Raw genomic sequence first — 26313 nt, forward strand, 5'->3', positions numbered from 1 at the left:
GTGATGCTAAACATTGGTATTAAATATTCAAAACTGTGAATGCTCAGGTTTATTCAGACAACGGTATGTGTAGAGAGGAAAAAATACAAAAGCACCCAAGCTGGTATTTTGAGCGATATTTACATTCACAACAAGCAGAGGAAAATATATTTCAAACAGTGATGTTTGAAGATTCTACCTTGCCTCTTGTTTAAATAATTAATATATTTGAAAACACAACTATTGCCTTCTCCAATCTGGTTCTGTCAACTAATCCCAGCCAGTATTGCCTGCGGGCAGATATAATGGGAGTTTTAGCTCAAAGTATCTGGAGGGCATCAGTTGGGGAAGGCTGTCCAAAACACAATATTGAAGCATGCCACCGTGCAACTTCCATTTAAGATAACACTGCAAGACTTCAAATAAAATGTATACTTCTTTTTTTTAGGGCGAATCAACTCTTGGACTAAGGCAGGAATTTTTATGTTTTTGTTGCATAACTGCAGCATGATTTAAAAATAAGTGAATATTTTAGTTTGTATTTTCCTTTATCTCATGACCCTCCTTAAAGCAGTCTTCCTTAACCTGATACCCTTGAGACCTTTTGAACTGCAGCTCCTGTCATCCCTGACCATTGGCTATGCGGATGAGAGTTGTTGTCCAAAATATGTGGACAGCACTAGGTTGACAAAGGCTGCCTTAAGGTGAAACATCTAGAAGGCAGAGCAATGTTACCACCTGATCAATTCTCAGTGGGAGGAAAATAATACACCGGGAACCTGAAATATTTCAAAGTTTGATAATTAAATTCCAGATGTTGTGAACCATACCCTGAAGGTGGGGGGGGGGGGGCAGGATTTACAGCGATTTAAAACCAACTACTTCCAGAAAAATTTATACTATGTTTATACAACATCACGTTAAATCCAAAAGAACTGCCACCTCACTTATCTGGGCCTAGTTCTTTCCGTTGGATAGTTGGACATTAGTCTTAGGTGCTGTTTCCGTAGGTGTCTGGCAGCTTCCTGGTATGTAACTGCATGGTTCCAAAAGTGGTAAGAAATATGGAGGATGCCAAACATCCTGGAACAGAGCTGTCTAAACTGTGTGTCACGACACATTAGTGTGTTGGCTGCAGTGTATAGGTGTGTCGTGCGAATGCTCTCCATCCTCCTCTTGGGGCTGGAAGGGGGTGAATTTAACTTCTGGTTTGCTAGTAAAACTGAATTACTGTGTCGTGAAATAATGCATGTCTAAAAAGTGTGTCACCAACATGAAAAGTTTGGAAAGCTCTGTCCTAAAATAAAGAGGGACTGTGGTAAGTTGCGGAGTGTGTGTGTGTGTGTGTGCGCGCGCGCGCGCGCAAAAGGGTTGTTTGTGCTTTCTAGGATGTTTCGATTTCTGAAGCCATCCTTGGAAGGAATGCTCTCTCATTCTTTATCTCTCTCACTGAAAGCTAGCTGAAAATGAAGGGTGCTTATTCTCGGGCTTGTAGAGCAAGCCATCAAAAATGTGTCTATACACACATTCGTTGTCTGCATATATAGCCAGTGCTCTTATTCAGCCTCAGACTAGTGGGGCCTGAGAAAAAGGCATTACCGGTACCTTAAGGATGCATGGTCAATGTACTGTATAATTACTGAGATTCACACCAAATTAGGTAGTGTTTGGAAGAAGTAAGTTCTTCCACAGTTACCAGAATTTGTATTCCTGTCCCTTACTTTGGCAGAATCTTCCATTACAGTGGTGCCCCGCAAGACGAATGCCTCGCAAGACGGAAAACTCGCTAGACGAAAGAGTTTTCCATTTTGGAGGTGCTTCGCAAAACGAATTTCCTATGGGCTTGCTTCGCAAGACGACAATGTCTTGCGAGTTCCTGCTGGTTTTTTCCCTCCCCCTTTTTCTAAGCCGCTAAGCCGCTTATCAGCTGATCCGATCAGCAGATAAGCCGCTAAAAGCCGCTAATCCGCTAATCCGTCAATGGGCTTGCTTCACAAGACGAAAAAACCGCTAGACGAAGAGAATCACAGAACGGATTCTTTTCGTCTTGCGAGGCACCACTGTATATACTCATGCTGCCACAAGTTCGGTGTGTCCAGAAATAGCTGTTATGTTGCTCACCTCTGAGTCCACTTTCAGTCCACTTTCCAAGATTGCTATGATGCATTTTTCCTCATTTCCTCATTGCTTCTTCCTCATTTACATCTCCCTGCATGTTCATCAGCAGTAATTTCTCATCAGTAATTTTTATTTCCCCCTCCCAAACATCATTAGTAGTAGTAATGTGATTCTGTAAGTGCTATAAGTCTGGCAAAAGCCTGTAATATTTGAGTATATTTATCTTATTTATTATTAAATTCATATCCCACCTTCCTCCAATGAGCTCAATATTATATACAAGGCTCTCTTTTCCCCCATTTTATCATCACAACCCCCCTGTGAACTATGTTACGTTGAGAGGCAGTGAGCTTCTTTTCCAAGTGAGGATTTTAACCCTGGGTTTCTGGGTCCTGGTCTAAGACTCTTAACAAATGCTATGAGAGTAATGTTTTACTTTAATCGTGTTTTGATTTAACAATGTTAAGTAAGGAATATACAGTAGCTACATTTAATACTGAGAATTTTAATCATGCAAATAGATATGAAGGGGTGGACAAATTTGTTGTGGCAGTTGCTGGTGTCACAAAGTCACTGAAGTCAATATGCCCTCAGCCTGCCATGATTTAAAATACACAATGTATGCCTACAGATAAAATAGCTTTTAATAAACTTATCAAATATAGAATGATAGGAAGTAAAACCTGGTGCAACATAATAATAAAGGCAAAACCTTCTTTGAAGGTTTATGGATATCAATAAAATATGCATATTGCTGAATGGAAAGTTATTGTATGGAAAACAATCCATGACTTATATAACATTTCTCAGATATGTTTTCTAATACTATCATTTCATTCATAAAATAAGCAATATGATTGAATGCACTCAGGAAGCCTTTAAAAAAAATCAATATAATAGCTGTTAGAAAACCCTTTTTACAGGTAAGTGATCAGAGCAATAGCAGCAGAGAGATGTATTCTTCTTCATTGAAACCCACATCTATACATATATTCTTTTGTGTGTGTATTAAAACAATTTTAACATGGAGTTCTTTTTCTCCAAACTCAAAAGCTGTCTTGTAGTTTATGAATACTGTAGAGGATGGTAAGTTATATTAGAATGTTCTCCACAGGTTCATTTATCACAAAAGGTAGTCTTTTGTGCAAAATTCTGATTGAAGGTCTGTATGTTCTATTGATTGGATGAAATCCAAGGTTATAGTGAGTCAATTGTTCAGTACCTCAGTGAAAACTTTGTAGATGCCTGCAGGAGGCTGATAGGTCAATAGTTCCTCAGGTTCCTTTTATTACAGTTTTTGTGTGTAGCAAAATGAAAATAGTGTTATTCTACTACTAACACTTTTTTCTCTTTAATTATTTTTGTGACTGGCTTTCCTAGATTCCATTCATAGCTGTGCAATACGGAGGTATACCTCAAGCTGCCTTACACTTTTGACCAGCTATTATTTTAAAAAAATACATGGAAATATATTTAGTCTTAAACTTTATTCCTTAGTTCATTATGCAATCCAAGGTTGCACCCCAATGGCATTCAGAGAGCTAAAAGTCAACTATTTTAATTAGGCGCTAGTTAGTGTGTCCCTGAAATGTTCTGAATATTGGTTCTGGCCTTTTGATTATGTATTTATAGCTAGTAGGGAAGAAGTGGCAATTTAGAATTCTAGGGTAGAAAGGGACCCCAACAATTCATTTCATCTACTGTCACCCTGCTGATACAGGAAACCCACTACTATAGCATCCCTGATAGGTTGCCATCAGCTTTCTGCTTAAAAACCTTCTAACAAAGGAGAAGCCACAATTTTTCAGGCATCCTGTTCTACTGTTTAATACCTGTATTTTTGTTGATTGAAACAATAATTCTTCCAAATGTTTGTCTAAATTCTTTCCCCTAAAATCTGAATCCATTGCTTAAGATCCCACTGTCTCAAGCAACAGAAAACAAAATCATTGTTTCATTTGCATGACGCTGCTTAATAGTCTTATCTTCAGGTTAAATATGCCCATCCTTCAACCTTGCCTCATAAAATCTCCAGCCCCTCTCCATCTTTCTCATCCTTCTTTGAACACATTCCAGTTTGTCAGTGTTCTTTTAAACTGCAGTATCGAGAACTGGACACAGGAGAAGTATAAGCAAAGCACAATAAAGTAGTACCTTTTTTGCAACCTGGACACCATACTTCTCTAGATGCAACCTAGAATTCCATTTGCTATTTGTGCTATCACATCATACTGCTGACGTATATGTAGCATGTGGTATACTAAAATCACTAGATCACTTCCACATGTAAGGTTATCAAACCCAGTGTCATCCAGGGAATCACATCAGTAAGAGAAAAACTTGTTGAAATCAGGTTTCCTAAAGTCTTGGGTGCACATCTGACTAGGTTAAGCTTTCTCTTTCCTCAGTATCATGAATCCCAAGATGTTGTGGTCACTTACATTCTCTGCTGTTTCACCTCAGCAGCCCAACCAGTTCTTATGGTTGATGAATATCAGGTGTAGGGTAGCAGGTCCCCATGTTTCTTCTTTCACTTTGTGGAAGATAAAATTTTCAACAAGACAGGTCAGGAATTTGTTAGACCTTTAAATCAAAGCAATGTTCGCCTTCCAACAGATATCTAGAGAGTTGGAATCTTCCATTGCTGCCATCTCTCCCCTCTTTGAGAATGTGGTAGGTAATCTGATCTAGGAAGGTGTCATCCTTGTTTTCTACCTAAGTTTTTGTACCAGACTTCCACAATGATATTGGGTTCTATTGAATGTAGTGCTAAGAACAACAGCTCAACACTGCAAATATTTGTCATTGTGCAATGGAACATTCTCCAGTGTGGTGTAGTGGTTAAGTGCGGTAGATTTGTAATCTGGTGAACCGGGTTTGATTCCCCGCTCCTCCATACGCAGCTGCTGGGTGACCTTGGGCTAGTCACACCTCTTTGAAGTCTCTCAGCCCCACTCACCTACAGAGTGTTTGTTGTGGGGGAGGAAGGGAAAGGAGAGTGTTAGCCGCTTTGAGACTCCTTAGGGTAGTGATAAAGCGGGATATCAAATCCAAACTCCTCCTCCTTTCCTTGCTGTCCAAGCAGCTTGACCAATTACATTTTAGAATCTAAAACCTAGACTTTTAAGTTTCTGAACAACCCGTTATAGGAAGAGTTAAGGCTAACCTATGTGGGTAATAATTATTACTCAATGTAGCAATTTATGATTGTTTAAATAATTGTCCTTAAAATATTTTCCAGGTTATAGTTATAATCCTCAAGCCAAACAAACAAAAAAACCCCTACCCTACCTGCAAACAGGTGTAAATTTGTTTGAGCCACTTCACAATAGGTTTGTTGTTGTTTCATATGCCTTTTAATGAACTCCTTGTTTTTATATAAAATGCAATAAAGGGCCTTCTTTAGATCCAACTAATGTAGTGCTAATTTGGTTCATGAATCCAGAAAGACGTTTGTACGTGTGCTTTCTTTCAGGCATTTATAGCAGCAATGATGTAGCAGTATCCTTTCCAAACACAGTGTCTGGCTCAGGATCTAGCACTCCTGTTTCCAGTTCACATTTACCTCAGCAGTCTTCTGGTCACGTACAGCAAGTGGGAACTTTGTCTCCGTCTTCTACACCTTCTGTAACTACAACTGTTGCTACAACTCAGGTAGGTTGTGTTTTTTATTGGTGAGAGATTCTGCCGCGACAAATGAGCCATATTGGCTATTTGTATTTCGGTTAACTAAATACAAATATTTGAACAATATAATATGTTAAGTCTTACATTCCTTGGATATTTTATGTAGAAAGGCAGGATAAAAATACTTTAATACCTAACCTTCTCATATTTGTGACTTCTGTTAGTTTCTCTTCAGTTGTTTCATAAAACTTCTGCAAATAGTATTCAGAGCGTCTGCACACTGTGGTTTCAATATTAGCATTACGACAGATTTCCATTCCGTCCCCCGTCCCCCACCGTTGTGCCAGTGTTTGCCTTCCAAAGCTAATCCTTTCAATAAGTGCCTTATAAGATCTCTGTTGAAAGTAGACATTATAATTGGGTTATAACTAAGGCTGCAATCCAAACCCCCTTTATTCCTGGCTGGGGGTGGTAGTGGTTTGGATTGGGCAGAAGTGTTCCTCCATCTAACACAAAAGATGGCTCAGTTGGTTAGAGCATGGTGCTGATAACACCAAGGTAGCAGGTTTGATCCCCATATGGGACAGCTGTGTATTCCAGCATTGCAGGGAGTTGGACTAGATGATCCACAGGGTCCCTTCCAACTCTACAATTCTATGATTGCATTCCAAAAGATAAAGACTGCATCTGATCTAGTCATGCTGGCCTTTGCCTGCATGGTAAAGTTAGCATCACTTTGCCAGACTGGAACTGCTTGTTTTGTTTGCCAGGTGGGCAGAAATGGTGGTGGTGGGATCCCCACTAGCAGCAGCCAGTGGAAAGGCCCAGAATGTACCTGGGGAGCAGCTGGACTAGCCTGGGATCTGCTGGATATGCCTAAGCCAGCCCCACTGCCATCATGTGACAGCATCAGACTCAATTTAGGCCCGATCTCCCACACCTTCTGCCCTGGCCAGCAGGGTTGTCAATGTGGGTTGCTGCTTCTCTGCCAGAGTTTAGATATTGCACCCAAAGTCAGCATACACAATGATGAAGATGTATGCTGTGCCTAAAACATAAAAAGGCAGTCTTTTAAAAAGCTTCAGGCATTTAAAAAACAGCAACCATCCATTGTGAGGGAATATAAAAAGTTTTAAATTCAGCACCAAAGGGGTTAATTAAAGAGAGTTCCCTTTAACAAAACACTTCTTCCAGGCCCCACAGGTGAAATAAATACAGGTACAAAAACCCTTCTACTAAAATGTCTTTAGGACTGTAAATTGAGGGCATAAAAGAAAAGTACTCTGCTTTGACTAAGAATAATCATATTGGGAGGGGGTAATATAAATACCAGAACAAATTAAAAAATAGATCAATATCACAAGTGACACAAAAAACAACAACTCCATTTAATGTGAAAGCAACAAGTTATCAGTGCAATTTGCATTGTTTGGTTGTGGTTTTTCACCCCCTAGGCTTACACACAAGCTTCTTCCCCTCTCCGATTTGAGCCCTTTTCTGGTGTTAAGGCTCCTTGTGTGGGAATGAATATTTGAGAAATGGGGGCATGTTTCCAATCTCTGCCCCTTGAGCATGTCAGCTCAATACATGAGGTTGAGGGTGATTGGCTGAAGCAAGAGTTCTAAACCACTCAGGAGGACTCCACAAGTATGGAGGTGCAATATTGGGGGCAGGGCTTCACAGCACGGTCCCACTGTATATTGATTAGCACATGAAGAGACTGAACACCAAAGTTGGTCTTCTTTCTCCTTCACTTACTGGTTTCAGAATTGGAAGCTCACTTCAAATCATGGAACCTGATCTTTCTTACTTCCTCCTGGTTCCTGGTGTAGTTCTTCCTTGAACCCTTCTTCCTCATTGGGATCTGCCTCGGGTGCCAAAATGTCTTGTTCAGTTGTGTTTAGAACATACTTTTTAGGAGAAAGAGCTAGCCTTGATTATTTATGATTCATTTTGGAGTTTAACCTCTAAATAATAACATAATTCCTTGTGAAGGCGGAAATTTCATAACAAAGTTTCTCTTGCTATCTCCAGCTGAAAGGAGAACCTCCGCTAGTAGCACCAAAGCCTGCTTATCATCTCATTGTAAATTTTGCCAGAAGAATAAGAAAATGGGCAACATTCTGGTATTTCTGCTAGGTGAAAGACAACATGAGAAAAGGGGATGGAGCTTCACCTGTTTACCCTTTAGTACTTTACCCTTTTGGTACTGGATTGGATGAAATGCTTACTATGTTCTGTCATAATTGCTGTCTTGGCAGTGCTTTTTGTGCCTAAAACATAAAAAGGCAGTCTTTTAAAAAGCTTGGGGCATTTAAAAAACAGCCACTATCCATTGTGAGGGAATATAAAAAGTTTTAAATTCAGCACCAAAGAGGTTAATTAAAAGAGAGTTCCCTTTAACAAAACACTTCTTCCAGACCCCACAGGTGAAATAAATACAGGTACAAAAACCCTTCTACTAAAATAGCTACTCTGGTAATTGCTGCAGTTGCTGTTAGTACAGAGATCTGCATGATTCTTTAAACAGTTATGTGTAAGTAAAAAGTTTTTTCTTTTCCTCATTCAGTTTGAAGTTTCATTTTTATCCTTCTCTGCAATTGAGTTTTTTCTTATAGCTGTTGCAGTGTATAGATGCTTCAAATGATATGATTTCTGCCTTTACAAGCATGTGTGTCATGGTTTCATAGGGTTGTTCTTTCTGGCAGCCATATATATAATGAAAAACTTTTTTGTTATTTATGTGCTAACAAACAGGCATAATTTTTGGAAAGGTATTCATACATTTTTAATCTCCTTATTCCATATAAAAGGAGATGCAGTAGAGAGTAAATGCTAAACAGTTTGTAGGCTTGTTTAACAAATAGGTTATATAACACTAAGCCCTATATTATTTGGGATTGTGCTTATACTTATTGCTTCAGTTTGGCATTTGTGCTGTACTTTACTGGTTATTGCTGTATCACTTTATCACACAATCACAAATGTGGATATTGCCAGTCATAATTACTTTTATGGGGGTCCCACCTGTCCTTCCTGATCTATTACTATGATATCTGATGGGGTGTCCATACATTCAGTAACTATTTGTTAAGGTAAAAAATGTAAAATGTAAAAAATGGTTGGGATACATTATTTTTATTTAAAAATTCTGACTATTTTTGATTAGCACAATGAAACCATTTAAAGCAATGGTTCTCAAACATTTATTTTCAGAATAAAAATTTGATTGCACAACACCAAAAATTTTAATTGGTAAGAAATACATGAAAACAGAAAGAAACTACTCTTAGCAGGACTTGATTTATTACATAGAACACAGCTACTTTATAATATGATCACGGGACACCCAGAAGGTGTAAAACAATGCAGCTACATAAGAACTATAAACAATCCTACTACCTTAACTTGAGAAGAGGTGCGAACTTGCTTTCGTTGGCTAATCTCATTCATATTAGCTTTAATTTGAGACAAACTCTCATCTCATCAGCACGAATGAAATGTTTAAATGCTTCTTTGATTGTCCTTGAATCTTCCCGCCACACTTGCCATTCTCTCCTGCCACATGAGTGTGGTGCGCCACACCTTTTGAGAACCACCAATTTAGAGAACTCTAAATCTTGTTTTGCAGCTACTTTTTTATTGGTAGCTGCAAAAAGTTAACAGCAAGGTGTTGCAAAAATAAGGGTGTATGTGTGACACAAGAATAGTTTAACTTTGTCTGGTATAATGCACTAGCAGAGAAATGGAAGTTTTCAGATGGCCAGACTGTGAAGACAAATTTGTGGGCAAGTGGTATGGTTTTACTGAATGGTTGAAAGGACCAAATACCCGTAACACCTTTCTCCAAACATGGTATGCTATGGGATGGTATCTTGGGATGAAGTGAAAACCTGAAAGGGTATATTATCTGTAGCCATCTATCAAATCTGAATGTATAGCATATCACATGTTGTACTACTGCTTTAAAAACAACCACCACCCCACAACAAACCACATGATTCAATAAGTACAGAGAATTGGTAGCAGTTTTCTTGCCAATCTAATCCACATTGCTCCAGAAGGCTGAAAAAAGAAAGTTCCTGCCCTGCCCTAGCTAGCTTTGAATAGATGCAGGTGACTTGAAGGAACCCACCACAGTTGTGCAAAATTCTTGGAGGCTGGTCAGAAAGAATTCAAGCGCTTGAATGGAAAGCTGAGATCTGTTCACCCATGTCTTCGCTTTTCCTAGTCATTCCAACCAAAAAGTCCTCCTCATTTGTAGATACTTTAAAGCAGACTTCCCTAATGTGGTGCCCCACAAATGTTTTGAACCACAGCAGCCCTGCTGACTAGGCCTGATAAGGTCTAGGCCAAAACATGGAAGATGGCCCCAGGCTGGGGAAGGCTGACCTGAAGAATACCGACCCTCAGTACAGACCCTTGTGGAGCCACACAGTTTATCTCCATCTGACAACTCTCAGTTTACTCACTTTTTGGTTTTCCTGTCATTTTAACAGTTCCTGATATAAATTTTTTAAATAACAGAATCTAAGTTATTCCATAGCTGCTAAGTTTTATGTGTCTGGCAAAGAACTTGGTCAGAAACAGAATATATAGCATACATACCTCTGTCTGCCAAAACCTAAACTTTTAAGTAACATGTTCTGGTTAAAGGTATGTTGATGTTCTTTCAGCATGGCTGCTTTTCCACATCCTTACTTCTGTTTATAAAAATCTTTCTTACCATTTCAAGCCAGATGATTGGTCAATTTGTTCATATTAAGTGATTCTGGAAATCATCTAACTACATAGTACATAAGCTGACTCTAAATATGTTGGTTTTCTGAATAGTTGAAAACTTACTTACAACTACTTGAATGCAATTGAGGCTTGGATGACTACTGTGATATATTACTCAAGAAAAATGAATTGGGTTTGATATTTCTTGATATTTTGTAATAAAGATGCAACAAATTCATTGTTTTGCTATAATTTCTTCCCTTATAACTTTGCCAGTTACCATTTTTACTGCTTTTCTGGCCAGCTTCTGAATTACTTAAATAATATTCATTGTGTAAATAAATAGTACATAAAGAGCAACATAGCATTCAGTACCTTACGCTGAAATAGTCAGATAGTTAGAAGGAGAAGACAACATGTGTAGTTATTAAGTCATAGACTTACATGTAACAAATGTGTGCTCCCCTTTGGGCTTATTTCCATAACCTAGTAAAATAAAATGTGTCTGCAAGGTGGCATTCCTTTACCTACTTACCTGTCAATAATCCCCATTAAACTAAATGAGTTCAATGTACTGTACTCCTGAGTAGACAGGTACAGGAGTGTGCTCCCGAGTAGGCTTCTCATTGGCTTGGTTGAAAGCATTCAGAAGACTTGCATTGCCTATTATGTTCTCAAAACTTTTAACAGTATTGTTGAAGACAAGTAAAACATATCTGGGAGACAAGTAAAGCATGCCTGCAATATTTTTCCTGAAAGGAGTGATAGAGCAGCAGTGTCATCTAGCTTATTTAAGTTGTTAATGGTTTATGGCTGTGTGCAGCAGCTTCATGCACAAGTGTATAGGAGAATCTTATGTCAGGCCCTGAACTTTGTCCTGAGTTCCTGTGTGCTTCTGAAAAGTGTTATTTGTATCATTCTGCAGTGACCCCCTCTGGCTGTCAGGCATAAAAGCAGCCATATCTAATTCACTTTCTCTCCCCCCCCCTTAATGTAAGGATCCTAAAACAGAAACATCCTATTTTTGACTTCCTTCAGAAATAATATTTTCACTTAGTGATGTTTATATTTGAGTAAAAGTTTCAGAATGTAGAAAGTTTTCCATTACAGTGTTGTCTGTTTTTCTTTAAAATGGCATTTGAATAGTTTTTATCAAATACTAGACAAAACTAAGCAAAATCCTATTTCGTTGTCATTATGACTGGGGACTTTGGGGTGGAACAGAAGAATTTACTGCCAGAGGGAAAATTCCACACAACATGTGACTCTACTAGAAGAACAAAGGAATCATAGTTGCTCATAGTGGTAGTATTTTGCCCAATTAAAATCTTTACTTTTTAATAAACTGATTTCAGTAATGCAGGCCTCCTGTATAAATACGGTTTAGCAAGGTTGACAGACAGTTGCATGATTTTGTGCACACTGCTGCATGCTGAGACAACTGCTTCAATGTTTCAGTCCAGCAGTAAATGCTTTCTGCCTTCGAGATGAAGCTTATTTAGTTGGGCTTATCTGGTGCTGCTGTAGCAACCATCAGTCTCCAGGCAACTGAGGCACATTGACCTCTTCGATGAACTGAGTGTAGCACTACTTCAGTTTAGCTTCCTGAGACAATAGTAATGGCAGTGAATGTGAAAAATGGTTTTTGTGTGTGCGTGTTTTGGTAAGAGCCTACATTGCGATGAAAAGATGTCAAAATTTTGATATAACTTTGGAAAGATTGTGTGCAAAACCTTTCACGGGAGTGGCCAAAGTTCACTGATAGTGCAAAGCCCTTATATAAATATACTGTGAATTTTGAGCATTTTTGTACAGAACAGTGTTTGAAATTGACTAGTGTGCATTATGGGGCAATTGACTATGTTGTGTTAGGCTTTTTTTTAGTAATATGCCATGTCATTGCCTGACTATAATCTTGCTTGCTTGCTTGCTTAAAAAATGTGATTATCTGACTTCGCCAAAGTTCTTGCTGGAGAGTGAGCGGTGTTGTAATAGCAGTGTCTTCACAGTATATGCATTTGGCTGGAGGACAGAAAGCTTTGAAGCCGCATTCAACATGTAGTTGTATGTCCACTTGATCCTAGACACACTCTCCTGTTCTGTTTGGGTTTTCAATAATCAGAGGGCTAGTATCTGGCAGGTATCTTTTGTCTTTTAACAGTAAATATTAAAAATGTTGAAATAAAGGTATCAAATAATTTAGAAGAAAAGTTAAGCTATTTAGTAGCTAATGATTAGATAGTACTGATTAGAGCGCTTTACATCTAGTGACTTTATGGCTTCTATTATAAGTAACTACAGTGGTACCTCTGTTTATGAACTCAGTCCATTCCGGAAGTCCGTTCTTAAACCAGAGGCTTTCCCTAATGAGGCCTCCCGCCGCCGGTGCCCTTCCACCATTCAGATTCCGTTCTTAGACTGAGGTAAAGTTTTCAAACCAAGACACTATTTCCGGTTTTGCAGAGTTTGTAAACCAAATCGTTCTTAAACCAGACTGTTCTTAAACCGAGGTACCACTGTATATGGCTACATGTTATTTTCTGTGGGAAATACAGAGTGTTCTTAAAATGGACATCAGCTTTCCCTCTTTTTTGATATTTAAATTTTCAATAATGTCAAATAACTAAGATTTATTTGTCTGTATAAAGCAGAGAAGAATGTGGCCCTCCAGGTGTTGCCGGACTACAACTTGCATCATCCCACCTATTGACCACACTGCCTGGGGCTGATGGGAGTCCCAACATCTGGAGGACCACAGATTGTTCATCCCTGCTATAGCTATGATTTAACTGCAAATTGCCCTTTGTAAACCCTGTGTAAAATGAACAGCACTTGTGGAAAAAAAAATCATAAATACCAACAGGATATCAGACATTTTTGAGTGTTTTTGTTGAAACAACTTCCACTAGAAGAGGGAACAAAAATTGCACTTGTCCTCTTAGAGAGGCGAAGGATCTCCAATTAAAATTACAGTGGTTAAGTTTTTTAAAGTACATCTATATGGAGAATATATTTCCATTTTAGCTTTGGCAAAAACATATTTGATAATCTTTGTATCCTCTTTTCCAAATTCCGATAAGAAAGAATTTAAAAAAATAAAAGAAAATATTTCCGGTTTGAAGCAAACAGTGATGCTGTTCTTCATTTAATTTTAAAGTATGGAAATAATTGTGACCCCCAACAATTATTAACAAAAAAATTAATTTGCAAGAGGGGTATTTATTAGATATAAACTGGTTTTACAAAGCAGCTTTGGAATTGGTGGCTCAGGCCTTTCTTGCTGTCCTATCATGAATGAAGGAGAGTTCAGTAATGGTTTAAGTACAATTAAATCCCTCCCCCTTCTTTATGGAAACTCAACTGTGGGCATTTCAGCATTAGCCTAAACAATGGTTTTGAATATGTTAAGCCTCTAACAATTAGAGTGAAGTTTGGGGCATTGAATAATGTCGGAATGATGCAATTGAACCTGACAGCTTCAACAGTCAGCCTACTCATGGGACCTGAAAGTTGTTCACACTTGGTTTCATCTCTCATCACACGCTGAGTATTAAAACCTTAGTCGTGGGGAGCTTAGACAGGAATGGGGGCTGCATCAGAAAATACTAAATATCCTAAAAGTTGAGGTGACTGGGTGCTTGTGCTTGATTTTTAAGACTATAGGGGTTCTGTCATAGTTAGAAAAAAATGTTCTGCCAGGTTTTATTGTAACATTGATTTTCTTAAAATTTAAGCACAGATCATGTGGTTATTTGCTAGTTATAGAAATAACCACTAATAAAATCTTAGGGCATGGCCCACTCTCCTGTTGGTACAGTTCCTATGTGCATAGGGTGTCTGTTCACAGTGGAGACCCATTCATCTTTCCCCTACTCTTAACCTGCATGTGCAACACAATAGGCTTTTTGAGCATGAGTAACCTGCCCTGGCCAGAGAGGAAGGGCAGGATGGGAGTATGGAAGGCAAACACAGACCTACCATCTCCTTGACTGGCTGCCTGTGCATGCATGTAGTCAGGGGAGGGGGGGGGAATAAGGCTCTCTTGAGCCTATGGAAATTGTTTGTGCATGGGCACAGCGTATGAGGTGCTCTGGATTATGCCTCATGTCATTAAGCAAATAATTCTCAATAGATAATGGCTTATTTAAAACACTGACTTACTCAATTTGCTTTTCTGTTTCATGCAACACAGAGACTAGGTATATGTCTCTGTATTACCTTTAATCGGAACAATGATATTTTTATAAGGTATACCTTCCACGATCTGCTTCTGTTTTCAGTACATTGCATTACCTATAAATAAAAGGCATTTTGTAAGTGTCCAGAATCTGTGTGATGAAACATCTTTAAAGTTCACATGGATAGAAAGTGCATTTCAGTCTTGAGTTGATGTTTCTGATTAAACTGAGTTAGCTGAAGTAATGTGAAATGCAGTTTCAGAACTGCATATTGGTACATGTTTGAATCCATTATCTTAAATGTATTGATAGGGTGAGTCTACCTTTTAAAGAAACGCTTCTTCAGTGTTTTTCAACTTCAAGTGAAACATGATTCTTTTACTTCACCCTTAAACAATGCAGCAGTGGAATACTTTACTTTCCTGTCCAAATTAAGTTGCTATATAAATCGTAATCCTACCTCTAATTCCCCCCCCGACAGTGTTTTGGTTCATGATATTCTTCCCAATTAATGGCCAATTTGATTAAAACAGCTTTTATTGCTATTTAGGAATAATATTTGAAATATAATGTGTACATCTCTGGGAACTATAAAATATTTCAAAATTTTGAATTTGAATGGGTCTAAATTTGTGTGTGTGTGTAGTAAAAAAAATAGGTTTCGCTTTTCAAATGTTCAAAAATATTATTTTCTTTTGTCCTGTTTTTAGTGGGTGGGTTGGATAGCTACCATGGTTGGAAAGGTAGCAGCAATTTTTGCATGTTTGGCAAGATGAGATAAAAAACCTACTACTTGCAGCTAAATCTCTGTGAAATCAATGGATAGGATCCAAAGAACAACACTCCTAATTATGTGTTCAAGGAGCTTGTGTTTCTTGAGCAGTTCCTTGTTCAGTATAGCAAACCTCTTCTGAAAGGGCTGGGTCTCAAAAGCAGTTTGTGTTATAGCATGGCGTCTTGCTGTTCCATGTGTGGAGAGTCAAAAACCTTACTGGGCTTGTCAGAAATTATCTCTGTGGATTTTTGCCAGTGGATCTGTTGTCCAAGGGCTATGTCTAGAATCAGCACAGGAAAATACATGCAGGAAAAAAGTTGGATTTGGGTGGGGAAACAACTAAGCGCTCATTATTCTCTGCTTTTCACCAGTGAGTTTTATTGTATTGGAAATGGGCATAGTACTTTTATTGTGCTAGGAGGAATAATGAGTTAAGTGCAAAGACCTGCATTTTTTGTATAAATTCTGCAAATTCTCGGGGACTTGCCTTCTTATTGCATTTTAATCCTTAGGACCTTTTGGGAGAGTAATTAAGAGGACAGTAAATGAATTAGGACTTGGGCAAAACCTACAAAGTATTTTTATTTCATGTAATTCCAGCTTTCTTAAGAATATTGTTTGCATGTATATGATTATACAAATGAATTCAAAATTGCTCTTCTAATCCATAATTCAACTCCATGAATATTCACTGAGTACTGCATCGAGTGGCAACTTGTGTGTGTGAATGAGCCATCACTGAACAGCTACCACAGTGAGAACTTTCTCATTCATACTTAATTTGGACTGCCATTTAGTGCGTAATCTTCACAAGGTAGCTTGCATAATATAATTAAATTAAAAACAGCAGTATTAAAAATGATCTAAGAAAATTAAAAAACAAGTAGCGTAAAAACCAAACACCTTTAATCAGGAGTTCCCAAACTGTTTTCTTTGGATCACCAGTGATCCATGAGCTTCACTCGGGTGGTCCATGGCATGCCAGCATTAAATATCCATATTGATTTTAATTATATATTTTTATTGCTTATTTTATTTCTTACGCTATACTTTAATGTATTACAATTTCAGTTATATGGAATGCAAATTAAAATACAATACAAGAATTAAAAGAAGCAATAAAAATACAATTAAAAATCATACAGCATCTAGCAAAGTGCATCACAATTGCTACTACAGGCAGAAAAATCATTAAGTCCACCAAGACCCTCAACAATTTTCAAGTGGCCTGTAGAGGAAAGAAACTGGGAAGTGCTGCCTTAAACCATTTTACAGCAGCACACCAAAAGATCTATGTTGCCCTGGTGCTTTTCAATAGAGCCATTTCACACATTCAGCTGCAAATAATCTGGTTGGCAGTCTTAAGTATTCTTGCCAGGAAGTCTGTCACTGATTGAACTTTAAGGATTGAACTGTAAGCACAGAGCCATCAAGTGATGCAAGTGATTGTATGAATTGGACTAAGTAGCTCATTCCTTTTTGCTTATCTCTAACATGTTAAAATGTTCAAAGGATTCAGCCCTTATGATTCTCGTACAGAATGATAGGAATTACCTGCACTCTGGATTTAGCCAGTGTTACACCACAAATTAGTAATGAAAATTCAGTATTTCATATGTATCTTCTCCTTGGTATTTTGTGCAAAATATTTTTTTCCCTTGGTATTTTGTGCAAAATATTTTTTTTTCTTCGTTTTGGGTTTTGACTTACTTTCTGATGGTTCCCCATAAAAAATATTCTATTTTGGTAGCAGATAAAGCATTGGACAATATCCAGCTGAGTCATTGCTTGAATTAGACCCATTGAAATAAATGGACTAAAGTCATTTATTTCAATACGTCTACCCTAATAATGAACATCATCCAATGCATTAAATCACCAAATTTTCAAGTGTGTGTGTGTGATTTCTTGTCAGTGCTTTGCTTGCCCATGAAAATAGAAAAACGTGAAGAGTGGCTTTGGGGCACAATTTTCCCTTGGTTTATAAGCAAGGGCTATTGACTTTCTTTTGCAATAGTTGATAAATGTATACATTTGTAGAAGCTTAACATGTTGGCTGGAGGCCAAAGCCTAATTGCAGAGTAAGATTCTTTTAAAGATGTAGCTTATACTTTGTAATATTTTGCTTATGGTATTTCTGTTGTGTGCAGCAAGTCAACCTTCTTTTAAATGGGGGACAAGCTGTCCAATTTCAGCCTTTTAAAAATCTGTTGATCTTAATGTTAAACACAAGTTTAACTGTTCCATTGAATTCAGTGGGTTGTGTTGTACAATCTCAAGTATGCTTATGAGAAAGTAATTTCCCAGTGGGGCTTACTCCCCAGTAAGTGTGCTTGTGATCAGACACTTAACTTTGGCTGGGTTACACCTTAAAATTTAATTTCTTCTTCAAAAACAAATTTTCATGTTTTTTGAGTTTAAATTAAAGCTATTTATAATTTTAAGTGTTTTAACTTTCTCTGCGTCAATACCATGAGGCTGAAATCTATAATATATTCTTCTTAAAAGCAATTCTCTGAAGAACTGGTAGCAGTTCACCAAGCTTCCAAACTGAGTATTAAATGAGTTATGTTAGTAGAAAGTAACATAGTTAAGGGAAGAAGGTATTTTTATTACGCTGGATTAGACAAAAGTTCTGCCAGCCTCCTCAGTTTTATCTCTTCAAGGGTTCATTTTGCTTGTTTGGCACAAGTCCCAGCGGAGAACTTCAGAATTGTGGTTAGCAACATGAATGAATACAATTTTGGATGAGCTCTTCAGTAAGTTGAACTGGCCAGCTGCCAAAACTGAACTTCCTTATAAGGGGGTTGGGGCAGAGCTGTGATTCACGGAGCCCAACATTGTATAGAAACGTACTTGTAATGGCTGTGTTTTCTGTAAAATAAAACAAAAACAAAAACTTGGTTTCCTCGTGTAAATGAAATAGGAAGTAACCAAATAGTGTGCAGGTTTTACTAATGATAGAGCATAACAAAGGAAATATGACTCTATGCGGTTAAACTATAAAGCTGGAAGTTGGATCTTTTGACCTTCATTGCCTTCTTGTGATGTAAGGAACCCAAGCATTTGTGAGACATCTGTTGTCTACCTGCCCTTATTCTGTAAATGGTTTAATAAGATTAAATAATTAGGAAAACCACACGGTCACCATGAAGCCAAGCCCTGGTATTGCCTGCGTCCTTTGGAAATGTGAGCAATTCTGTGTTACCCAACATTTTGTAGCAGTTACTTTGAAATGGTAGCTCATGCCATTTCTGGGGCGGATTAGTTTGGATGTTGCAATGCTCTACAGCGCTGTTTTCCAAAGTGTGATACATGTATCCCCAGGAGTATGTGAAAGGCTTACGGCAGAATTCTTTTATTTGACTTTATTGTGTGTTTTTTTAGCTTTCAAAAATATGTATTGTTAAAACTACCCCCAAATTATCTGTCCCGCTGTTTTAAGTTTGGGAAACACTCTTCTATGGTATCATAAAGTTGGAAATGTTTGTTTAGTTTTCAAATATATTTCTTTGGTTCTAAGCTTGATTTGAAGACTGTACGTGTGTGATATTCTTGACTGCCTGTGTTGAGTTTGTGACACTTTAAAGTGATGCATTATTAGGTTTTTCTCTGCAAAAGTATAAACATATTTTAATTTTAATTTTGTATAGGCAAATACCCTACCTGGCTCTTCCCTCGGCCTGCCTCCATCTCATACATATGGCAATAGGCTGAACCCCACCTCGACAATGGGAGCACTTACATCTCAGTCTGAAAACAGTCAAACAGGCAAGATAAAGATTTTCAAAATGTCTCTTTTGCACCGTATCTTTTAAAAGGAGATTTTTAAGCTAATTCCTTCTTCCTTTTGGTTCAGCTGCATGTTTAACAGCTTGCTGGCTTTACTGCAGAAGTCATTGCTGTGTATCTTCCACTGTCTGAAATGTAAATGTTTAAGCAGAGCCATGAGCAAGCAGGAATGCAACAATGTCTCCTGTGACTTTTGTGATTGATGCGTTCAGTTCTCTTAGTTCTCTGCAATGAGGGGAGAGCAGCGCTGGGGTTTGTTGTGAATAGTTTAAACCTTTATTTGCATAATTCATGAAATTGCACGATATACAAGTTTGTGTGACCGAGATCCTGTTACGCAAACTTTGGCAGTGTTTTTAAAAATGATGATTTTTTTTAAATAGTATTGGCTTAAAAAGAAAAAAAAATCTAATGAGCTGCTGGATTTTCTTTGTTTCATTCCATCCTTAAGGATTTGTTGACATGTCGTAATAGTCATGCCTGTTTGGGGGAAGGGAATGAGTTTAGCAGTTTACCAAGAATGGATCAGTCATGTCTTGCCCTCTAAGAGGCCAGAGGTCATTTGCCGCAGAATAGGGGGAGGGCAACCTTGAAGGGGGCAGATAGGGTTATTTTATTGAGAGGCCATAGGGAAAAATAACCCTTTTGAGTCCTACCAAGCAAGACGCTTCCATGTATTTAATGATACATTTGAAACACATCTCATATTCTCCATCTTACTTTTTCTTCACTTTTAAAGTAATAGGCATTAATTTTTTAAGAAAAATAATGTATGCTTTAACATTTGTTAGTGGAACTTCTGGGGAAAAAAGTTACTGATAAGAAGTAAATATACAGGGCGGTTTATGGGTTTTCCTGGGATGCAAAGTGTTAACAAAAATACAAAGCCTGGGGATTTGCTGTGATAAGCATACAGATTAGCTGTCCACAGCTGTGATTCATTACTTTCGCTGCAGAAATTAAAAGTGGCTGAGGGGAGGGTACTGGAAATGCAAGCCATGCTTCTGTGCTATAAAACTGAAAGCAATGAAAGGACTGAGGCTAATCCTTGGCCTGCTACGCTCAGAGAAATGTGTGCGGACAATGCCTTCCCCACTGCAGTTAGCAGTTTTAAACTGGTAACCTTCTCTAGTGTTACTAGCAACTCCCAGATACTGGATTACATTTTGAAAGGATGTCCCTATCTGCAGCATCTTAAAATATTATCTCGGAAAGAGTCACTCTTGGCTTTGAAATATTTACTCTGCAGATCAAGATCTTGGAGACAATAGCCGGAGCCTTGTGGGCAGGGGAGGTTCACCCAGAGGAAGCCTTTCACCACGGTAAGCAGTATTTACACTCCTGAGTTAAGGCAAAGGAAATATTCTTTAAGGCATGGAAACTTTTATCTCTTATCAGCCATGCTTTCATTTAGGCTGAACAGAATTGTACAGATTTGTGTCTAGAGGGGTAAAGAAAAATGTTCCCAATATCAACTTAACAGGATTAACTAATAAAATAATATATTTTACCTCTGGTATGAAAATGGCTTTGGGGAATTCCACATCCCTCCAATTGTTACATAATCTTGGCTCACCTATATGGCTAGTTGATTATTTGTATGTAAAATCCTGTGTATAAGCAGCTACCAAATGTCCATATATATATATATTTAAAAGGAATGTTAAATGTAAACATTTTATATCTCAAATGTGTTTTTTTTAATGTGTTAAAGAAAGAAAAAGATAGGTAGTTCAGGAAAAGGGAAAGTTCTTCCAGAGGCAATGAAATCTAAAATGTAGACATGACCAGAACTGAAACACTGGTCACCAGAATTTAATCACTTTATGCTGGTGTCTTTGTTTAAAGAAATAGTATTTGCTGCTAATTGTCATGTAAAGATGGTATTGCACTGCTTGTATATTGACTTCAGTGGAAATTTTTTTTTCATAATTATTTGTTGGCATTCTTAAACTTTTTGCTTAATGATAGAATAGCACTATGTGCTGCTGCTGCAGTATCAGCAGTCATTTAATAAGTTGGTAATAAATAAAAAACATTGTTAGTGGAGGCATGTCAATGTCCCATATCTAATCAGAAGTGCTGTGTCATGTACAAGAGTAAATGAACTGTAAAGTGAATGTTAGTGATCTGTGGCCTGATTTTCAAGAGCTTGCAAATCCCAAAGACTGACTGAAAATATATTCACTACTGAAGAATCAGGCCAGTATTGTCTTAGGGACAAATCCTCAAAAGTCTTATGAAGATGGACTGTGACAGATTGCAAATTAAGCCTTTTACGTATATAGATCTATTTCCTTAAACATCTTTATCTCTGTTGGAGCTGTTTGTAGGGTTCCATTGTGCGTTAGTTAGTTAAAATTAAATAAAACAGATAATGTAATGTATTTTCTTATTATGAATGTTGCAGCATACTAAGCCTTTTGATTTTTTTGGTCTGGTAAACATGTGGATTATTGGAAAACTTTTTATTTAGGTATTTTATTAGGGTCTTGTCCCTTTTCAGAACTCTTTCATAAATAGAGGAATAATAGCACAGAATACACAGAAATTCTCCTTGTTTAAGTACCATTGATTTCACTAGAATTTAGGTTTGCTTCAGGTCTTTATGGATTATGGCCTAGCACTCAACTCTTCTTCAGATATATTTGTTATTTATGGATTATATGTAATTATAACAAAGTGAAACATTATTAACATAGACTTGCAAATAAAATGCTATCTATGCTTATATGAAATAACTTGGCATATGCACACTCCTGTAGGTATAAAACACATGTTAAAAATGTGTTAAGATTATAAGTATTTTGATTTTATGAAACCCTTCAGTTTTATCCCATTCTGTTTTATAATACACTAAAAAGGGTGCAAAATTGTGTGTAAGACCACACATCTGTCTCTGACACTGTACATGAAACAATGGAAAGGGACAATGTATCTTTTAATCACACTCCACTATTTTATATATAAAAACTGCCAGTGACCTTTGGTAAACCTAGTGCCCTGTCTAATTGTTCGGGAAGTATGCAGGTATGGGATGATCTGCTCTTTGCACCTCCCCCCCCCAATTCCTGACATTCAAAGGGTTTAGATTTAGTGCAGTCTGCTAAGCATATATGCCTGTATAATGCACAATCATTAACATAGAGCTTATGCAGATCTCCCACAATGCATCCAAATAAGTGAATGGAGGTTTGTGCAGCAGTCGACTCTGCACCCTTTGAGACTATGTGCAGAAGTGCTCTGGTCACATTGGCTAATAACCACAGATTAATATGTTTAATACTGTATTTTAACCAATGTAGTATATTGCCCCACTTCTGTGATACAATTGTAGATTTAGTATACTTTGTAAGGAAGAACAATGGATTTGGTGTCATGTAATTCTTGCATTGTACTGAAGAGTATATAGTAGTTTTATATCTACTTTACCTTGTTTATGATCTTATACATTTCCATACTATGAGCTCTGAATTTTCCTTCAAATAGTGTAATTCTTGATTGGATTTAATCTTGTATGGAAGATGTTCTGTATTCCAGTAGTGCTATTAAGCATTCTATAGATATAATTTCTTATTAGAAAAAAATCATATTTGGTATAATATGCGTACTTTCATAATGTGGATTTATACAGAGTTACATAATTCTTTGTGTCTTTTCTCGCCCTTAATGCTTTCTAGCATCCCATTTCACTTGACTCCAGCTCTATAGTTAGTTATCATCAAGATTTGCTTACTTAGAGGGGACCACTTACACAATTTTAGGTTATTTATTTTCTGGCTAGGATTTCCCCCAGCATGCTCACTTGCGAAAATGAGATTTCCGTCTGCTATTTTAACTTGTTTTGTTATTTAAGAACAGCTTTTAACTGTTTACAAGGGTGTAAAAATGAAGTGGAATAAAAAAATATAAGATACTTTTAAATCTGATCTTTGTCACTTGCCACTTGCTTTTCTTATTGAGTAATTTCACTGATAGTATCCTGCAGAAGATCTAGAGTTCAACTGAATGTTAGTTGTTTATGAAATCATTCACACTTTGTGTTCATTTCCTTTTTGCCTGTTTCTTCTGATTACCAGCTTTGATTTTAAGCAAAATATTTCCCAATGCAGGATGTTGCTGGTGATCTTTTCAGTACAAAAAACACTGTATATCCTATATACCAGGCCAGAAAAGAAGACTTTTGTGGTCTTGCTTTCTGTTACTGTGTTAGTTCTCCTGCATGTTTCTCAGCAATTCTCTTAATTTCTATGTGCTTTAAACTAGATTAAGTAAATGTGAGATGAAACTATTTTTGTTACTTGAAAATAGGGGCATAGATTCATTAGTTACATGCAGTAATAGGCTGAATATTGAATTCCTGGTCAAACCAACAGAGATTATGCAATATGGCAATAGGAAGAGTTGGATCCAAAGCCCGTTAAATTCAAAGCAGCCCTGATACTGATATAAATGGTCCCACATTAAGACAGAAGTTACATGTACCTATTTTAAATAGTAGGTAGCTTTTTACGTGCCCTCTACTCCAGCTAAGGCAGAGTGCTGGGGGAAATGCTTTGTGCTGTCATGTTCAAGAATCTATACTTGAAAACTGTGAATGTCAGAAGGAAATTGCAATATTCTTGTAATTAAGTGGACAGGAAGTATTTGAATTCACCAGCATCTTGGGTCTATATACATTTTTAATTTTTAAGATGAATTTAAAAATGTCTGAAGTATAATTTTGATAGGAAGCTGCTGTAATGTTATCTCTCGACTCTGACACAGGAAATGCTTGGCACTCAAAAGACTCAATGAGGTCACAGTCTTCAAAGAAATTGTAATGTGCTCTTGGTTTGTGTGTGTTAATTTTTTTTTTTTAAGAAACAAAAGTTTCCAAATTGTAAAAGTGTCTGTCACATTACATGCTGATCAGGATTTCCTGTTGTGACCTAAATTAGCTATACTGTCTACATGTGCCTTTAATTTCTTGCATGTCATATTGACTGCTGTTATACTTAAGGTTTTTCTTTAGTATAGTGTCTTAATCGCTTGGTTCAGTTATACAGAGATCCTATACTACATCATACAGAAGCCTTGCCTTTTAAATAGAGATTAATAGCATGGTACATTCCTCTTTTCTTTAGTTATTCATTGGGCTAGATTCCAAAGATATTTGATGATCAAAATATAAGCCATAAGTATTTGAATGGCATAGTCATTTTCTTCCTAAAATCTCATGCAAGCGTATTTGTGCAAAATTTAATAAACTATGGAGGACCTCGGGAATTTGACAAGTATGTTATTGACTGGCATTGTATAAAGGTGTTGCTTGTTTATCTACATATATATCTTCTGTAGAGCTCTTGTAGTTGATTATATCAGCAAAACATTCCATCAGCTGATGAAGTTTGCATTCATCTGGGCACTGTTAAATTATCCAAATAAGAGAAGCTTTGTATTTTGAACAGAAATTTTCTAAGAACTGTTGTCATGCTGGGATTTTATTTTAAACCATTGTTGATGGGAGCCAGTAAGGGATCTTAAGGAATGTTGATTTGCAAGGGGTTGAGGAGGATGGGTCTTTTATGTGGGGTTCTCCTCCCTCCTCTTCCTTTTAAATATAATTTATAATCTTCCTACAGGTCGCCTGTAAGTAATTTACAGATTCGTTATGATCAGCCAGGGAATAGCAATGTGGAGCATTTGCCCCCGGTACCAGTTACTATAGAGCAACTTCTGGAGAGGCAATGGAGTGAAGGGCAACAGTTCTTGCTAGAACAGGGCACCCCTAGTGACAGTAAGTACTTCACACTGTTTTGCCTGGTTCAAACGCTGAACATTGTTAACCATGTATGGCCCCATTTATGTAATATCCAACAGAGAAATGTTTTCATGGTGAGTATGTGTTTAAACATGGTTCTGGCAGCTTCTCCCCATCTTGGAATGAAAAAATGCTTGCCTAAAATGTTGGCCAATGACATTTTGCTCCAGAACCTTGACAACGGGGGAGATCTGGTTAGTGGGTTACAGCAGATGTGGGAACATTTTAATAATAATAATAATAATAATAATAATAATAATAATAATAATAATTTATATATGTGGTCTAAATGATTGCCTGAGTCCCTTTCGAGAAGTGATTTTCTATTTGTAATCCAAGCATTTAAATATTTGAAATGGCAAAATTAATATTTTTAAACAATTAACAAAAAAACATTGGGCGTGCTTCCCTGGTTGTTGATAGTGAGAGAAGTGCCATCTAGTTGGTATTTTTTTTTTATGAATGGTACCCTGACAAAAATGCTAATTGTGAGGAAATTCATGCAGGGATAATCCTTTAAACATGATAGCTGGAGGACAGGTTTAGCTAAGTCTTATTGCATCTCATTTGGGCACACTGAGAGTTCCTTTGTATGTTCTTGAAGAGGAGGGATAAAAAAGCTAAATCCTTGGGAAATGACCAGATGTGCCTGTACCAGTAGACTGGCGTCTGTATTAGGCCCAGAGGTCACGTTGAACAAGTACAATTTACAATTTAAAAAGTAGCTTTTACTGTGTTTTAATCGCTAAACTATCTTGCATGCGGGCTGATGCGAAAGTCCCAAAATTCACCCAAAATCCAAATTTGAGAGTGAGAAGATGGTATTTGGCTGAGGATGTGCTTTATCTGCAGGGAGAGGGCAGAGACTGCAGGGTTCCTCCTGCTCCCCGCTGGGTGCTCTTTAGAGGGACATTGAAAGCAGCTGGAGTCTGTTGATTTAAAAGCAATAAAAACAGAGTAAAAGTTTTCATTGATTACATAAATTTGCAGGTTTTTTGGCCAATGAGTCAACAAATCAGCCCCCCCCCCAAAAAAAGAAAAAGGAAATTTTACAAAACTGTTCTGTGAGAGCATAATAGCATTTAAAACTTTTGTACAACCCAAACTGAGTATCTTTTTCTTGAACAATTACTTGGCAGTGGATGCTCCTGACGGAATCTTTCCTTTAGAAAAGTGATGGTTAACTGAAAGTGTGTGCACTGCCATTTGTTTATGGCCATTGGTAGGGACAAATGAGAGTGGGTTACAAAATTCTTTGTGCATGAAGCCGGGTACAGAAGTCAGACTTTGTCCTCTGAAATATGTGTGTCATATTAAGA

The 26313-nt window shown here is 37.4% G+C and overlaps 1 protein-coding gene across 6 annotated transcripts in view; it reads left to right on the forward strand.

Moving 5' to 3' along the window:
• Positions 1–26313, forward strand: part of MLLT10 (MLLT10 histone lysine methyltransferase DOT1L cofactor) — a 116653-nt gene that overhangs the window by 78683 nt on the left and 11657 nt on the right. For all 6 annotated transcript variants that reach the window (XM_082193616.1, XM_082193615.1, XM_082193618.1 and 3 more), the window contains 4 exons: positions 5573–5751; positions 19053–19170; positions 20441–20513; positions 24816–24970. In XM_082193616.1, the coding sequence (XP_082049742.1) occupies positions 5573–5751; positions 19053–19170; positions 20441–20513; positions 24816–24970 (525 nt within the window). The remainder of the gene's footprint in view (positions 1–5572; positions 5752–19052; positions 19171–20440; positions 20514–24815; positions 24971–26313) is intronic.

The sequence above is a fragment of the Podarcis vaucheri genome (assembly GCF_965113315.1).
Source record: "Podarcis vaucheri genome assembly, chromosome: 12".
NCBI classification, from domain to species: Eukaryota; Metazoa; Chordata; class Lepidosauria; order Squamata; family Lacertidae; genus Podarcis; species Podarcis vaucheri.